The following is a 19,265-nucleotide window of genomic DNA, read 5'->3' as shown; positions in this document are numbered from 1 at the left end:
AAATTATTAAAATAAAATTAAACTACATGTAGAAAACATTTAAAACTGCATTTTAACTCATCAATCATTCTAGCAAATAATAAAACTTTTTAAAGCTTCTGATGACGTAATGATCGTTCCGTTCCATACCTTTACGACTCTTTTTAAGAGAAAGTCCCTCTTAACCTTTCAAGTTTAATCTCAAAAATGAGGCATTTTTCCATACCTTTTGATGTTATTAATCTTTTCTTTTCTTTTGTGATGAAGATTAAAATGAAAAGCATTGTTTTATTATCAATGAAGGAAAGATTAATCACTTTGGGTGAAACTTGGTATATATTACCGTTTAATTAGTGAAAAGGTAAATAATTTATTGTAACTAGTGTTAATAAGCATTGTTTGGCATTTAGTCATACGTAGTTGATATTTTTTACTTTTCATTTCGTTGTCTCAGAGTTTTACTGCTACAACTCTTACTCAAAAGTTGATCATTACTCCGACTTGAAACATTTCCTCCTGTTTGTTGCATTCTGTAGTCAATGAATGAAATAATTACATGCTCTTTTTTGGAAAGTGCTTTTGAAAGTGTTAAATTTCAAAATTAATAAGTTCAAAACTACTTCGTAGTTAAAAAAAATTCTTCATTAAACTTTTAATGTATTCTTTCAAATCCCATAAAGATAACTTTAAATAAAATATACATGCATGCATCTCCTGGAAGTTTTTGTTACAGAGTTATGAATAAGTTTATGTTGGACAACAGTTCAAAATTGAATCATTTTTGTCTGATTATACATTTTTGTAAAAATAGAAAGCAAAATTGCGGTGCAAAAGATTTGTAAAATTGAATTTCTCATATTTTTTATAAATTAAAAAAGAACCATAAACCTTCTATGTCTATGAAGACAAAGTCCAAGAGTTTTTCTTATGTAATTCGTTTAACACTTAAAGAAAAGAAAAAGGTTTATAATTTTCAAAGTATTTGGAGAGATGCATATTGAATTAATCGATACATGAAAATCGATCTTTTTTGCTTGTACTGTTTATGCAGTTTCAAAGATGTTACAGTTCTTTGGAGTTGAAAAATAGATTTTTTGTTCTTTGATTGTAAGAAATATAACGGAAAAGAAACAGAATTTTTCATGACATTTGCTTTTCAATAAATTCCTACATTATTAAATTCATTTTTCTATCATTTTGTACTGCCAATGAAAAATAATTATAAGAAAGAAAAATAATGGAAGGAATTTTAACTAACCGTCAAGATGTAAAACAATACGTTAAAATATTCTAGGAATAATTCATAGCTATGAATAGTTTATAAACTGAATTTACTCCTCTTTTATCAGTCACAACTTTTCGTCGTTATTGTCCTAACCAAAGAAATCTGTGTCATTATTCTTGAACTAATGATTCTTATTTCTATCTTCAAGGATTTGCGTTCATGTTTATTTCCTATGTTCAGCAGGACATGTCCTTCAATATAAAATAAAAGCAAGGTTAACAGGAAATTAATCTCTGCAGATGATTAGTAGCTTGCGTGATGTCCTTTTCAAATTTCGCACGAAACATGGAAAAGCAGCTTAGGTACTTTTATTTTCTTTTTGAGATAAAAGGATTGGATCTTAAAATTAAGAGATGGGTAGTTTCAGAGCCCAAATCCTAATGTGTTTGGAGAAGTAGTTACAAAAAATAACTTTCGCAAAGTTAAAAGCAAAAAAGAAGAAAAATGAATATTTGTCAGAGAAAAACGGCAACTCAAGATAAACTACTTCTCTTCTCTCTTGATTAAAACAATCCTTTATCCTTATAAACCGTTTTAATTCTAAAAAATATTTTTTTTTCCAAATTTAGCACGAAATATGGAAAAGCCGTTTAAGTACTTTTAGTTAAGTAAGAAAAAACAACGTCAAAAAAGCATAAATTACAGTAAAATTTTGCTATAATCTGCAATTTGTGCTTTTTTGACGTTGTTTTTTCTTACTTTACTGTTCAGCACAAATGTATTTATTTATCTTACTTTTAGTTCTTTTTTGTTGCTTTTTCAATGATAAAATAGATAGTTTAGAGATCAAATCTTAATATCTTTCGAGAAGTAGTTACAAAAGACGGTTTTTGTGAAAGAAAAAAGAAGAAAGAAAAAATTAATATTTACAAGATTATAGCAACGGTCTTTTAGATAACTTATTTTGCTACTCTTTTATATGTAAGTATAGTTTCAATCATTTAATGATATTTTTTATCCTCAACAAAGTGGTATCAGATGTTATATTTTTCGTTTACAGTATTTCAGGAAACAGAATGTACTTTACTTCTCTTGTATCCTTTTCGATATGTTAATTTTTATTTTCAGATGAAGTGTGAACATGACGCCATTTCGTTTTAAAAGTTAAATTTCTATAAATTAGTTTCAAGTTCTCAATCTCTATCCTGCCCTCAGCCCCTTATTTTCTTTTAATTTTAAAAACCTAGAAAAAAAAAACGCTTTTTCTGTGGCAATACATCAGAGTTATTAATACATAACCTAACTGATATAGGGTAACGGCACCAGTAACAGATAATCTTAAGTTTGAATTTAAATAGTAAGAATTTTAGGCGGATAAACTGACGTTGCGGCGGCCCTAGAATACGGTGCTATCATCTAGTGTTATGAGAGTGAATTTTTGAGCCAGTTGGTATTTAAAAGGCAGTGTGGAAGGTTATGAACAGCCACCACGAGGTCAACTGTTGTTTCATATACATTTTAATTTACTAAGGCTTTAGTTCTAAACATAAATTACTTTTGCACATTTTGAAGAGAAATGGGAATTTTGTCCAATGCTCATTCTTTCCTCATCCTATCTGTTTCTTGGTGTTATCAGATTTTCCGGTGTCTGTGTCTGGGAGTCGGACCATTTTCTTAAATTGAGCAAATAAAAATAGAATTAACTGATTCAGAGGATCCAGAAGCAGCCAAACGTTACATGAGATCTAGTTGCATGAGAGAAAAATAGTTTTAAAAGTCTAAATACATGAAACGGTTCAGAAAATAGAGTTAACATGAGAGCGATGTCTTAAGCATGTCTGTTTCTGGTGTCGTTACCCTATAAATAATTATAAACTCATAAAAAAGGAACCTTGGGAAAACATTGAAGCGAAATATATGATGCGACTGATCAGAAGGGAATGTCGTGGGGTTTTGTGTGACCACCTAGGTCCAGTCCATTCTCAATAGCAAAAATACACAAAGTTTTAGTATCTTTTACATTTTTATTTCACTTGCCTTCGTATGGAGAAAAATTTAATTTTCGTTTTCAGAACAGCAGACAATTGGTTTATTTTCTAATAAAAAAGATCGGTAAACATAAAAAACAAATCAATGAATAAATACATACATGCTAGAAGCCGAAGTAAAATTAAAAAAAGACACAATAAAGCTTGAAAAGGGAAATAACAAGAATGATGATGAGCATAAATAATAGAGAATAAATGTTCGTGACATTAAAATTTAAATGTATGCAAAATAAAAGTAGCATTTTGGAGAAGATGCGCAATTGTTATTCAGACTGTGCCTTCTAATAGTTCTAAAATATTCATCAATTTCAGATGAAGCTTTTGTTTGCTTGGAAGATCATCGAAGATACCACATTTGCTTATCTTATTATTTTATGTTTATTATTATTATTATTATTACTATTACTATTACTATTAATATTATTATTATTATTATTATTATTATTATTATTATTATTATTATTATTATTATTATTATTATTATTATTATTATTATTATTATTGTTGTTGTTGTTGTTGTTGTATTATAACTGATATAAAAAAGTAATAATAATAAAAATAGCAGTAATAACAACAACAATTTGCAGTCATAACAATAAATAATAATATCAGCAATAACAACAACAATAATAATGTAATAACAATAATAATAATAAAACAACAATGGTAACAACAGTAAAAATAATAAAAATTATTATTATTTTAATTATTGTTATCATCATCATCATTGTTATCATCGTTATTATTCCCATAATTACGATGATAATAATTGTGATTTTGTAATAATAATAATATAATGACAGTTATTATTATTATTATTATTATTATTATTATTATTATTATTATTATTATTATTATTATTATTATTATTATATCATCAATGTCGTTATTGTTATTGTTATCACTATTTATCTTATTATTATTCATTGTTATTTTATCATCGTCATCATTATGAGAACTGTTATCATCATTATCATTATTATTATCATTAATATTATTATTATCATTATTGTTGTTATAATGTTCATTACTATTATTATTATTAATATTAGTGGAAGTGGTGGAATTATTTAAAAATTAGCTTTGAATGGCTAGAAGAAATTCAGCGGCTTGCTATGCAGAAAAAATTATGCAGCTTAAAACTTATAAGCAAATATGTGGGTCTTTGTTGAAAAACAATCAATGCAAAAAACCTCTTTCGCAGAAAAAGCAAATGTTTCGAACTTCAAAATTACTTCGATAATATTAGGATGATTATACGATCATGTTATTTAACATCGCTTAACATTATTTTTAAATACCAAAATAAATCTGTTAACGTAAAAAAATTGTTATTTTGAAGAAAAAAGGTGAATATCAAGGATAAGAAAGTTTAATTTATTACTTCACCGAAGTAGGTAAAATGTGAGAAATGTATTTTATTATAGATGAAAAACTATAAACATACTATCAGTGACAAGAATCTTGTTTTTCTTCATTTTTTACTTTTCTTTAAAAAAAAGACTGAGATTATTAAAGAAAGAAACTTGTAATTCGTTGCTGAAATGACTGCAAAAATTGTAGGTATGTATCAGCGTTAAAAAAGAATATTTTTACCGCAGAACTTATCTAACGAATAAATATTCCTACAAAATCTAACAATGGTTTTCATTTTTAATGTTTTGCACAGTTAAAAGTATCCTACGTTTTGTTCAATTTGCTATTTTGAATAAAAAATCTAGTAAAATAAGTCTTCTTTTTTAACCGACTTCAAAAAGGAGGCGGTTATCAGTTCATACCGTATGTATGTTTTTTTTTTTGTTTGTCCACTCACAGCGTCTCACCTAGAGAACCGATTTTGATGATTCTTTTTTTAATGGATAGGGGACGGCTCAACTTAGGTCCCATTACTTTGTTTGGCTATATTTGTTCTTTAGAAAAAAAATATGGTCAAAAAACAGTAAATTTCATGCAATTTCCCTATTAAATGATTAAATATAAAACCCATTGTTTCAAAAGTTTGGTGCCATACAACAGTAACATTAATAGTAATTGTAGTGATAATTTTGAATGAAGGCTTCTCTGAAGCAAGCATATCAAGTTTCTTCAGTGTCATTGCTCTATAGTGGGGGTAAACCTAACGTGGAAGCGAGGCTTATGCAGTGATTAGGATCTGCGTAGCCTTCACAATGCTACTGGGTTAGGTTTGCTTCAACTATAGTAGTATTTTTATCGTTATCATCTATGCCAATAACAGTTGATCTGGGCTAAGTAAGGAGATACAGGATTGCATAAAAAGGATATATGCTGTGAAATGTAAATTAGTTAGGGAAAACGTAATATTTATATGGTTATAATTAAATTAACACACAAATGAATTCCAGGGAGGAACAAAGATAAATTTTTAGTGTCAATCGTTTAAAGTTTAAGGCGTGTTTTCATTTTTTTTTTTTTTTTTTAGTATGGAGCATTTTTATGAAAAAAATAAGGTGAAGTTTCGTTATGGTAACTTAACTTCTTAATGTTTCGCAAATACATTTACTCTGAAAAGAATGAAATAAAAAAATTGTGAAAAAAAAAAAGAACCGACTTTAAAATTGCTCTAAAAAGTGAAAAATAATTTTATTCTTCAAACACCATCGATAATACTTTTAAATATAATTTTTGTAGTTGGCACAAAAACGATAGATAAAATCATTCACAGCCATAACTCAACTACAATTATAAATTTAACCAGACCCAGTTTCTTCACTACCAAATACATTATGTATTGTTAACAGATATTTGAGTAACGATATAAATGTTTCGTTCCTAACCTAGGATGATTTTCTGAAACAAATATGAATGAAGCATGGTTACACTGGATTTTACTTTTTGTTTTTGTACCAACTTCAAAAATTATGTTTAAAAGTATTATCGATGGTGTTTAAAGAATAAAATTATTTTTCACTTTTTAGAGCAATTTTGAAGTCGGTTCTATTTTTTTTTTCCAAAATTTTTTTTCGAAGTCAGTTTGTACATGTAAAAATAATAATTAGGTTTTTTTTTTTGAAAAATAATAAATTAATGAACAACAACAACAATGATGATGATGATGATGGTGGTGGTGGTGGTGGTCGTGATAATGATGAAGATGGTGATGATAATGATGATGATGGTGATGATAATGATGATAATAGGGTGAAGTAAAAGAAAGAGAGAGATAGGGTGAAGGAAAAAAGTATGTTTGTTGTGTTTTGAAGGATCTGTGAACTACTACATAACATAAAAATATTAATAGGCGAAAAATGTATGATAATGTTTTTACTTTTTACTCTATACACATCAAGACATCATATTCCTCTACTTCCCGGATAAAGTGAGAACACAGCGTTAACTACGAAGCACTTCTTCACAACTCTGAATTGAAAATAACACTTTCATTGGAGCGAGAGAAAAAAAAAGAGAAAGAAAAAATCTCCGCTGGGATGGAAAATAGAGAACTGACCTTGGATAGATACACGCATCACCGGTGACGTAGGTGAAAATATAGGAGGCTATTGATCACTAATATTTTCTGTTGCATGGATACCTCCGCCGTTGTGTCCCTTCAATCAATTCAGGAAACACAAATACAGAGTATTGTCTGGTGCATCTGCGGAGCTGCTTCGTCCAGTGAATTATGTTTCATATTTACCCCACTTTTCTGTATTGAATGAGCTGCATACGAGAAATAAATTCTCTAACTCACAAAACAGGTAGATTGTTTTTTGTATTATCTGTTTTTAGGTGTCGTTAATTTTATGCTTGTAATAAAATCTGAATATGCTGTTTCTGTAGGCCTATTTTAGTGCTAGGGAAAAAATGTTAAATGTTCCAAGCTCAATTTAAATTTTAAGCTGCTTGCTTTTTAGGATATAAGCACTCTTTAGTTTATGTAAACAGGTGGTACTGCATTTCTAAAAATATTCAGACTTTGTAATGTAGAAGGGATGAATGTTCGACAATAATAAAACGACAATTATAAAATACAACGCTCCATTTTTTCTGACATATCCAGCAGTCTTTTCCATTATAAATCATTATCTTAATAATAATAATAATAATAATAATAATAATAATAATAATAATAATAATAATAATAATAATAATAATAATAATAATGATAATAATAATAATAATAATATAGAGAGTTATAGTTATAGAAACAATGGCAGGACTGTAGTCTCTCGAAACTGTAACAAACTGTTCAATACATGCTTTCAATTCTTCTTTAACTCCGCTTATAGCTTTTAAGAAATATTTGCTTAAAGAAACAATGAGTCTTTTTTTTGAATTAAAAGAAACACCTATATGTTTTCAGCTACAATATTTGATTTATTTAGCATGCAATTCTTCGAGTTTTGTTTCTGATTTATTGAAAAGTGTGGTCAAGCTTTGTACTCATTAAAGTGAACTTCGAAACTTTTATCTTTCTTTTTATATTGCAGTTGAAGAACTTTTTATGTTCATTAGAAAATATTTTTAAAAACTGATTTATGACCCAATGATAAAACATTTTCAATGAAAAAAAAAACGCTTTTTTTCATTTTCAGAAAAAATGCAATTTTACTGCCCTTCATTTAATTAACTTCATTTGAAATTGGTTTAAAAACCATTGTCAAGTTTTGCACCCTTAAATGGAACTGCGAAACCTTTATCGTTTCTTTTTATTATTACAAAAGAAGATGTTTTCATATTCATCAGAAAATATTTTGAAAGACTGATTCATAAACTAACCGTAAAGCGTTTTCAAAGAAAGATTTTTTTTTCAAGTGAAACTTTTTATGTTTCGAAATCCTGATCGGAAAACTTTTTGTGTAACGGAAGTGACGTAGTTTTTCTTTGATTGTTGCCAAAAGCATGAAAAGTAATAGTAGTTATAAAGTTAAAAATATTTCCGCTTTTCAATTGATTCGAAAAATAGTAAAAAAATAATTAATAATTAATAATTAATAAATAATTAGTATAAAGTTAGTTTTGTTAACAGTTAGCAAATTCATTTCAAAGCTAAACATAAGCTGGCATATATTTGTAGATTTAAGCTTTTCAATAATGCAGGTTTCCTTGATTCAACTCTCAAGTTTAAAGCGTAATCAGTTTAAAAGTATCATCGTAATCCACATTGATTAGGTTCAGTCTTTACATTAACAATTAAATAGTTAAGTATTGCTTTCGTTCATAGCGTAAAAAAGTAAAAAATATACATAAAGGTTTCACTTCTATCGTATGTCTTTAGAAAACACAATTCTTTTTATTTTTATTTGTTTATTTTTAGAAAAATTCTACTTGATATGTCCTTTATTTTCACCCCATTCAAAATTTGTTCTGCTGTGCTTATTTTAAAGAAATTAAAACTGCCTTACAAAAGCTCTTTTTGTCAAAAAAAAAAAAAAAAAAGACTTACGGAAAAAGAGACATTGATCATATTTGATCGATGTAAATATATACACCTTAGCCAAAATTAAAAGTAACTCCGAGCCTTGCCTTGTTTCTTTTTTTATGGACTTGAAGTCTCACCGTCTCCTAGCAACAAACCTTGACCGATATGCATGAGATGGGGAACCCAGCCATGAAAACTTTTATCAGGGAAATCAGTGGAGTGAATTTTACCGTTGAGTGAAACAGGTCTGGTAACGGATTTCCGAGTGGAAAATTTTCAGAAGGAAAAGATCACGAATAGAGTCTGACTTAAAAAACCCACAAGAAAAATATTTCTTAAGATGCCTTCAAGATTTTCCTGTCATTCTGCATTCAGGTAAAATAGAGTTTAACTGTTTTCTCCGTTGCAAAACACAACAGAAAAAAGGATAGTAAAATGAAATTTTTTTATTCTTATTCACAATAAAAAGCTTTTTTAGCCCTGTACCATCTAATATACTGCTAGTTAAGTGTCTAGCAGAACTAATGCGTTTAAATTGGGTTTTTATTTTCTCTTCGTCAGCAATACGAAATAAAATCTCAGGATGAAACTGAAAAATGAGTTTTATATTTATTTGCTTTTTTTGTTAGTCTAATTAATCTTTGCTACTAATCTAAAACAGTTATTTTAGAGAAATGCTTAGTGTAAAAATGGTTTTGTAATGACAACTGTAGTTCGGCCAACTGTTTCAAATGTTTATTTTCCCATAAATTTAGTTTATGTTAAGCTTTTATTGCTTTATATTTTTTATTGTATTTTTCTGTAGAAGTGTTATCCCGAAAAATAAGAAAAAAAAAGATCTCTGAAAGATAAAGTATGAGTGAGAGTAATTTATGATAATAACATTTTGTTACTCGTGTAAAAGGTGTCTTACTTTGAAAAAGTTTCTCATAAATTGCACAAAACAAATTAGCTACCTCAAGTGTAGCCTCTAAGTTTTCACTCTGTTTGGAATCGAAAAAGGAAATACAGTTACCATCACAATTTTTATGGTTTTTGATTTTTTTACCAGCTGCATCTAAATGTAAAACAATAATGTTCGAAAATAGTATAAAAATAAGTAGGTAGAAACATAAATGCTACGTTTTTAAAAACCAAAAACTTTGATATTAAACACAAGTACTTTCATCTTTTGCATCACGCGATATTTGCACTACGTGACAGGTTTTGTTTTTGAAAGTTTTGTGATGTTTCTGCAGTAAGAAATTTTAATAATTGTTTTTAATATGATGTACAGACAGTAGCTGAATTAAATACACATTAGGAAGTACATATTTAAATTTCTCATGTATCAATCTTTAATTAATAGGAAACTTATTAATATTCACTTCTCGAAAAAGGAATCAAGTGCTTTAAAAGTTTAAATAACATATTTTTCCGAAAAAAGCTTAGTTTAATAAATCCGGTATTAATAACTTGATTTAATTAACACTGTATTGTTTAATCCAAGTTTATTATCATAATGATTTATATTTATTCTTAATTACTTAAAAACATCTACATCATTTCAATTTCACTACGTGTAATTTGATATTTGTGATGTTAAATTATTTTAACACGCTTAAAAATATTAAGCATTTATTTTCTTTGTTTGGGCCAATTCTTTCGTGAAGATATTTTAGTGTTGAATAATAACATCTACATTTCTTTTTTGTGTGGTATAAAACGTTATTGCTTAAAAAAGTATGGTGTACGTAACTAGTTGCTTTTGCCTAACTTGTTGCTTTTCATTCAACTTTTCTCAATTTCACATGTTGAACTTTCATACATCATCAGTTATGTGTTTTAGTAAAATGATGCTGAAGTTTAAACTTACACGCTAATGCTAAAAAAGTCATATTTTCAGATTTATTTAATGTAGTTTTTAATGTTGCATATGAGACCTTCACTGATTATTTCAGAAATAATTTTGCTCATATTTTGCCCATATGCAATATAAAAATTCGCAACTGTGCTGCCAAGTTTTTATTTTGAGTTTAATTTTTGCGTTTTGTTGAAATAAAATTTTTTGGTATTTCTGATTAACGAATAAAATACTCCATAGCAGGTGGTACCCAATCTACGGCCCGCGAGCTTTATGTAACACGCGAAGCTTACACAAATGGTCCACTGTTATATTCAATGTTATGAATCGAAAAACATCTTCTGGAACCTTCCGAAACAATAGATATTATTTACTCTGTATTACTACTGAAAGAAATTCGTTTCTAAAAAACAGATGAAAACTTCGGATTAATTAAATAAAGCACGTAGTAAGGATAACGACAATTCGTAGTTTGTAATTTCTATAAATTTCTACGTTATCTATAAAAAATATTTTAATACATTTTAATTGTTTATGTGTTCTGGTCCACGAGTTTCATCAAAGTAAGAGGTGCGCCATCAAGTAAAAAGAAAAAGGTTAAACACCTCTGCTCTATAGGATTCCAAATATTATTAAACTGAAATGTTACACTTTTTAATAACTATGTATTGTGAGGCTCTGAGAAGTTGAGCTCGAACTCTGACAATGTTTACCTCTGATTCGGAAAATAGGGAGGGATGATTGGCGCTAAGTTGAGTTGAGAAACTTTCTTAGTAGTTTTTCAAATATATTCCAACTAAAATCCGAGCCAATAACGCTTCTATTTTTCACTAAGCTCCCCTAAAACATGTAAACATATTCAAAGTCATAGCTCAGCTAACCAGAGATGCCCTATAGTTTCATGTAAAAGCTTTAAAGCTTTAGCACATACAGAGTCTTTTAGTTCATTTTTAATTCTTAGTTTCCTCCTTTTCAGACTAGGAAAAGCTTCACAAAAAAGCTTTAGCACGTACAGAATTATTCAGCTCATTTTTATTTCTTAATTTCCTATTTCTTTTCTGACTCAGAAGAGAACGCATTCTTTGAATGCAATAAATTACAGAAGACGCATCAGAACAAACCCGCAGAGCACTGAACATAATCCTGTAAATTTGGCTTTGCCGCTTTCAGAGTATCACGGCACGAAAACACGTTTTACGTTTTCTCGTCTGCTAAGCAGGATTCTTCAACTTTTTTCGCTCAAGGGCGGCGCTGTAAAGTTTTAGAGGAGAGGCGGGCCAATAATCCAATAATGTTTCAGTTCAGATAACCTAGTTAGTGCCATCACTATCCCTCGAGCCCCCCCCCCCCCCCCCCATAAATCTACCAATTTTTTTTGAATTAAATGCTGAGCGGTGGTTCTTGAGGTTTTCTGGGCATAGTTTTCCTAAACAATACTTGAAAGAAAATATATTATCAAGCGTCACAGATGTTTTTTTCAGTTCATAAACGTCCTGCATGCCACACAAAAATTGTTCGCGGGCCTTAGGTCGGGGGCCCCGCTGTTAGCACTTTGAATTGGGACTGGATTCGGTTAGAAAATGAGTGACTTCGATTCCCACTCCTGGAATTTTAGAGCCATTGAATCCTTTACTCCAAAATCAGTCCGATGCCACCTCCGCCATCCTGCTTTAAATTGATTTAGACCCATTTTTATCAGATATCTTAAAATCTCGCACGTCTGTATTTTTATTTAGAAATTTTTGTTTTTCAGTGATTCAGCATGCCAAATTGGAAGAAATCGATTGCTCTTTTTAGGAAAATTAGAATAAATTTATTTTACGAGAAATAAAGTAAAGATTTTTAATTTCCAAAATTGCTTCTGTCTTTTATTAACAAATAAATGAAGAAATAAGTCAACAAATTCAAATGAATAAATAAGTCTAAAAATAAAATAATGAAATAAGTTTAAAAATAAAATAATAAGTTCAAAAATAAATAAACAAACAAGTTTTAAAATTGAATAAATGAATTAGTTAATTATAATAATGGAACTTAATAAATGTCCCGGTTCATTGTTCAAAAGTAAGGATTCACTGGGACCTTTTATTGTACATTTATTAGAATAGATTTAAAAGCAGTTCGACCGTTTCAAAATAATATTCAACTGTCTTAAGCATAATGTTCTTTAAAAGTAAGGATTCACTGGGACCTTTTATTGTACATTTATTAGAATAGATTCAAAAGCAGTTCGACCATTTCAAAATAATATTCAACTGTCTTAAGCATAATGGGACGTTTCTTTCATAGGTTATAAAATGCGACAAAGTGAAGGAAGAATTTTATTCACAAAAAGGTTTTCACTCAAGTTTCAGGCAAAATTTCCGTAGAAGTTGTAATTCTTGAATGAATTCTGACATGTATTTCGTCACGTCCGTATGAACAAATGTCCATTTTAAAGCAGTGTTTTTCAACCCGTAGTCTACGAGCAAGTTTCTTGTGGTCGGTGAACAGCCAGTGAAAATTAATCTGTATCGTTTTAATAGTTGTAATTAAATGTCTTAAAGATAACTTTTTGACTTAATTCATTTCCCCTAATATAAATGCCTTGAAAATTTTATTTATATCGCTTGTGGTCTCCTTAGGATTCAAAAGGGTATCAACCAAGTGGCCCTCAATAGTGAAAAGGTTAAATTTCACTATTTCAGAGTATGGGTTTAACCGAAATATACAATTGCCTAAAGTTTCCCGAATCGTTGTAGAATATCCGACGTTATGTGGGCCTTAACGAATGTCTCAGGACCTATTTTATACATTCTGTAACGTTTATCAGAAGAATTTATTTCAAATATTTTAAACAACAGCGCAATGCCTTTACAAACTATCGACATTTTACAAGCTTCTAAAACAGCAAGCACTTAAAAAAAGTTAAAGCACGTTAAAAATCCGTTCTGCGCACATAGCTGTTTTTATGAGCAAAATAACAGTTTTTAAGTGAACATGGTGTAAAAGATTTTTTTAAATAATTTCTAAGTCATCGTATACAAAACCTGTTGCACAATATGTTTGACTTTTAAAAACGAATTCCAAGAACTGAAATTTTTGAAAGATGGTTTCTGTCGAAACAAGACTACTATATCCTGTGGAATCTGAAGAAACTAAAAATAAGTTTTAAATAAAAAGTCTGAATTCCAATGAAGAGAAACTGTTATTGAATATAAGAAACAGCAAAACAAGAAGTGGATACCAAATGAAATAAGAATTTTCCGTACTAATAAGAGTTTACTAATAAAAGTTAAGAACCTTTTTCAGCATACTTCACTTCCAAGCTCTCTTATTAACAAAATTTCTAAGAAAATAAAGTTTAAGACATGCCATGAGAAAAGCCAGTGCAATTGATTACTGCAGAGCAGGAAATTACAGCAAGTAGAGAAAAAGTAAACTTAAGCAAAAATTTAGAATGAGCGAATTAAGCTTGTCGTCAACAGGCAAATCATTATCGGTATGGAGGCTTTGTATGAAGAATAATTAGTTTTAATTAGAACTGAAGAATAATGCTGAATCAATAAATTATTAATAAAACAGTATCTATGTTGTTTTTTAGTCTAAGGGTTTTGCTTTTGAAGGAAATGTGATAGAAGGTGTAATGTGGTACAAAATAAGAGTTGAGATAACATATCTTTTTCAAAATGAACGAATTGTTTATTTGTTTTCAAAATGACAGTATATAAAGAAAGAAAAAGGAAATTTTTATAAATCTTGCATTTAAATACTATTTTTCATTTTTGGCAGTAAATTTGTACTTTAAAAAAGAATGAAAATTGTTTACTTTGTCCTATGTATATGGAAAAGTAAAAAATATATAATATTAAATTTTAATAAAATACTTTCTACTTGATTGCAAAAAAATTTTTTTTTTTTTGTTTTCAATCATTCGATTACTTAATATTTATCAAGTTCATGCTATCTCACAACCAATGTACGGCAATCAAATTTGCACCAATTTTAAATTTATTTCAATTACAGACAAGACATTTTTACAGCACAATGAGATACTAGTCCATGATGCTAAATAGTAATTTACTCGAGCGTTGTGGGGACGCATTAGATTTTGTAGTGTAGGGTATAAGAAAAAGAAAATGCCATATAATGTTCCCCTTTCAGTGGTGGGAAATGCGTCTACAGATTTACAAAAAGGTAAAAAATTAATAAATAAATGGAAATAATTGAGTATGTCAGATATTGATAGTTTAGATGCTCCAACGTGTCTCTGATACTAAAGGTATGTTTATCTGCCGACTTGCCTGGTGGAGGATGGCCATCCAGAATTAGAATTTTTTTTTCAAGCGTGTCAAATAATTAGAGATTTTGTTAAGTGAACCTAAAAAAGCTCTATTTTAAAAGACTGACATTTCGGAAGTGACGCAAGCTCGCAGCAAAATTTTTAAAATGCCCCCCTCCCTCCAAAAAACGGCATATTGAAATACTCGTTCGTGTCAGATTTTTATACAGAATGCATACAGCTTGGTGCTCCAGTCATTATAGCCTTACATCTGACGATTATTAAGAGGGGTGAAAAGATAGGGCCCTAAATGAAGAGCTTAAATTTGGTGAAGGTACTCGAAAGGCATCCCTTCTATGTTCATCTGACGCGCTTGAGTAAATTCCAAAAATCTCAGCGCCGATTCTGATCACGCATGCGCTTTGAATTTCACCTTAGTTTTTGAAGTAGTTTTAACGCTGGTGCAACTTAAAACAAGTAGCCTAAAAGTTTCCTGCAACATTTTTTTTTTTTAATTCAGCACGATTTACTCCAGAAGTTGTATAACGTTACTCTTAGTAGCAATGATAATCTTAATCATTTTTTACAACAAACTAATATAGAAAAGAATAAGTATGCAAAAGAAGAGTAATAAGCTCTTAGGGTTTCATCTACTCACATACATAATGTGTGATGGAGAGAAAGAAGGAGAGAGGAAAACTTAAGGTTTTATTTTAAACTTTATCATACTTCAATTAGTTAATTTTTCAATAAAATATAAATATTTTTAAAATAAAATTTTTCAATAAAAATATAAATATTATAAGGTTTTTTGGTTCCTTTTTTAAAATTTATCAAACTTGTATAAATTATTTTTTCAATAAAAATAAAATATTTTTAACTGTTACTTTAGGAAAAATTACTAAAGCATGCCAGCGTTTTATAAGACAAGAAAAATGTTTTTTTTTTTTTTTTTTTTTAATTTCCTTCTAAGTCTTTGGTGGTCTCAATGTACGTCGTCAGTTTAATTTCACTGAAAAGTAAATGAATAAAAATGTTTTTTCGTGCATTATTTCTGTTCGGTGTACGCTATTTTAAAGTACGTAAATGAAACTGAATATCTTTTGAGATAAAAGTTAAATTATGAAAAAAAAAAAAACTTTCGAATTCTTCCTAGATATGTGTCTACGTCCCTTGAAAGTTCTTTTTTTCTACTAATTTTTGTCATAAGTGCCTTTTTGAGCAATATTGTCAATCCTTAGAAATGTGTAACGAATTTTGTAGAAAGAAAAATGGTTGATCTTCCGGAGTCCTAAATATTGTAGTAGCTGTTCAATCCCAGTGTAATTTATCTTCCTCCATTTCATTAGACTCATATCAATCTCTATTCATATTTTCAGCTCCAGGGATAAGATGTGGCTGAGTCATCACATTATCCAGCCTACATTAGCTGCCTAGAACGCTACCCTGAACGTGATATGTTTCATCAATGGTTGGTATACCTTGTGGGAATTTTTTTGAAAAAGAACCTGACAACGAACAGACTCCTACACCATCAAGCTATTCATTTCTCTCCAAGACAAATCCCGCTTTCTTCCGCTTAGCTCTTTTGGTTGCTTGCACCATTGTTGTTTTCGTACTTCTCATATCAGGAACAGCAACAACAGCTATTTCCTTTCCACCGCAGCCCTTACGATACGTGAGAAAATCTTCAACTGATTCGTTGGAAGACGATGAGATTACCATCCAACCGGTACGAAAGGAAGATATTCACACTGCTCTTGATGGAGACTTCAAACTCATAGGTCCACTGCTGCTAACAGCGGGATGTTTTCTTCTTGTGATAAATGTAGCATTATGTGTGATTGTCACGAGGGAAGCTTATCATAATTCAAGAATGGTACGTCCAAATGCTTCTTTGAATTCGATGGCCATGCCTGTTTGGGGGGGAGGACCTTTTTATTTGACACCTGCTAATCCTATTCCAATTGGCCACCACCCTAATTCAGCTCCCATTCCATTTTCCTTCAGCAAACAATTGTGGAATATTCCCAATGCGCCGACTCCAGATTTTTCTCTCGCTGGAACTTCTAGAGGAGGGAAAATCAGACCGGCTTCTGCCAGTCTCATTAGAGATCAACCACCATTTAACCCGGATATAGATGCACCTGAATGCGATTCTTGATTCTGGAGCACAATTTGCGGCTAAGGTTTGCAATTGAGTTTGGAACTATTTGTTTTATTACCAATAGTAGAGTTAGGAAGCTTATAAGACGACATTAAAAATGGAGATGGAATGTTAATTGCTTTTTAGATTATAATTTTCATTTTTTTTAAGTCTTAGTTGTTTTTTTAAATTTTAAATTCATATTAACTATATAAAATTGAATATAATTTTTAATACATAAATGTTGAGCTTTAAAACTAAGTATTTGAAGCACTAGGATAAAATATCCTGCTGACAAAGAGAAAGGGTAGGCTGTCTACTCTTTGGGTAGGCTTTAAGTTCAAAGTTCATTTAATATTTGCACATTTAGAAATGTTTGACATTTTAATTCATTTATTATTATTTTTTTTTAAATGTGTACCTTAAAAATAGTTCTTTTAAATACCAATAAAAGTCTATAAATCATTTTGAAGCACTGAAATTCTTGACAGCAAAGTCTTGTAATATTACTCTTTGAATGGCACAATGTGAAAAATTTGATTTATAGTGATTGATAGCATGTAGCATATGTCACTTCATAAATACCACTGAAATGATTTGCTGAATGATCGAGTGAAAAAAAAAAAAAAAAAAAAAACCTGGTGTGCCACCGATCTCCGAGACAAATGTGTTTTAAGATATTTACTTTAGCAGATACAACAGCATAAATGAAATATTGAGAAACTTAAGATTTTTACCTTTGAAACAAAATCGATGTCGTTACAGAGAAAAGAAGTTTTGTAACTAAGGAACAACTTTTTTTGTGTTTTTTAGTATTATGTGAAACTTTTTAGCGTTTTCTGAAAGACCTTTCGTGTAATTCCTTTTCTAAGAACTTCTTTGCTTTGATCAAAATTTGAAGCTTTACCTGTGGTTTGAAATGCGAGGCAAGTTTTATATAATTATTTAACTCAGTGACGTTACATATTTTTGTTTAGTTGCGCTTATCTTTTTAAAATCATTATTGTCATTGATGACATTTTACATAATTAGAATAATAATAGTAGAAAAACAGAGCGAGGGTGCTGATATTTTTGACAAAGGTGATGCTTTAATTTCTCATTTATTCGTCTGCATAACGGAAACATGCGGGAAAAAGAGAGAAACATGAAAGCGAGGTATATCTTTTTAAGATCAAATAACTTTAAAAGCTAAATTTGGAGCGATTTTTTAATAACAGTTTTATTATTCAAAATTATTTTTAATGTTGTTTCTAAGATTAAAAAACTTTTTTTTCATTGCGCTTTTAGTCTGACATTGTTTTAGGACATTTTCATTTCAGATGGAAATGATAATTTTCCTCTCTCTTGTTCATTCTAAAAGCATCTTTGTAGAATAATTCACTAAACTGAAATGAAGTCAGTATGAGTGTAAAAATGAAGTACACCAATTACACCCTAACAAATTCTCACTCGACAATAGATTCAGTCAACTTTGTGTTCTAGTTTTGGGGAATATTTTGATGGTTGGACTTTTAGTGCGATCGCCAAATTTTGGGAAATAACCGATTTACTCCAGCATTATCAGAAGTGCCGAAATGCATTTGCTCTTTGTCTTTGGTGAACAAAAATTACCAAAAATCCAGTTATCGAAATATTCCCTATTTCCTGGAAATTTATCCCAAGCAAGTGAGAGTACCTTTGGAAATATCACTCGCATTTCTATGCTCATTCCCTTCGTTGCAGAATATATTAATATTTAACTATTCATTATTTTTGAAACTTTATTCTTTGGAAAAGAGTCAGAAAAAAATATCGTGCAAGTATTTGACCAACGCATAATTAATCGATACTCTGTATCAATGGCGTTTTAATTAAAGTAGATGGTATTAAATTTTAATATTTTCGGTAGAGAGTTTTGTTGATCAAAAATCAACCGAGACACACTCATAGAAAAGTGACACCACAGTGAGTAAATTTTGTATTTTTGATCAAGATTGGTTTTCCATGCCGTAAGTTATAAATGAATCACACCATTTTCTACTGAATTTGGTACTAATGAAGTTGTAGCAAATACTGAGGACAATAAGTCATATGGATTTGCAAAGATAATAGTTTTCGCACAAAACCATCTTTGTGACGTTTTGATTGTTAAGTAAAATATGGTGTGATTCATTTAATTCTCACCTTGCATAGTAGGGTTAAACACTATGATATCTCTCTCTATCAGAACTGGTAATTAGAACAAAAATTATTCAGCAATGCAACATTTTAAGCCAGAGGAAAAGATTTTTTTAAGGAATTGATGGTTATCAATGATTTCCAACGCCAGTAGTTTTTAATAAATGATACTCTGTGCTTGGATAAGGGAAAACGGAAGTCACGTGAACAATTTTGAAAGTTTT

The 19,265-nt window shown here is 29.6% G+C and overlaps 1 protein-coding gene across 2 annotated transcripts; it reads left to right on the top strand.

Annotated features, from left to right (window-relative positions):
* Positions 1-6,837: 6,837 nt before the first annotated feature.
* On the top strand, positions 6,838-17,287 carry LOC129217325 (uncharacterized). 2 transcript variants are annotated; one of them, XM_054851605.1, is made up of 2 exons: positions 6,838-6,968; positions 16,116-17,287. In XM_054851605.1, exon 2 carries the CDS (start codon positions 16,205-16,207, stop codon positions 16,898-16,900), a length of 696 nt encoding a protein of 231 aa, XP_054707580.1. In that variant the 5' UTR covers positions 6,838-6,968; positions 16,116-16,204; the 3' UTR covers positions 16,901-17,287. The 2 variants fall into 2 exon arrangements, with proteins under 2 accessions (XP_054707580.1, XP_054707581.1); XM_054851606.1 differs by lacking the exon at positions 6,838-6,968 and adding an exon at positions 8,887-9,007.
* Positions 17,288-19,265: the final 1,978 nt, after the last annotated feature.

This window comes from Uloborus diversus, chromosome 2, assembly GCF_026930045.1.
Source record: "Uloborus diversus isolate 005 chromosome 2, Udiv.v.3.1, whole genome shotgun sequence".
NCBI classification, from domain to species: Eukaryota; Metazoa; Arthropoda; class Arachnida; order Araneae; family Uloboridae; genus Uloborus; species Uloborus diversus.
The sequence above is the reverse complement of the archived record's forward strand: the minus strand, read 5'-3'. Positions and strand labels throughout refer to the sequence as shown.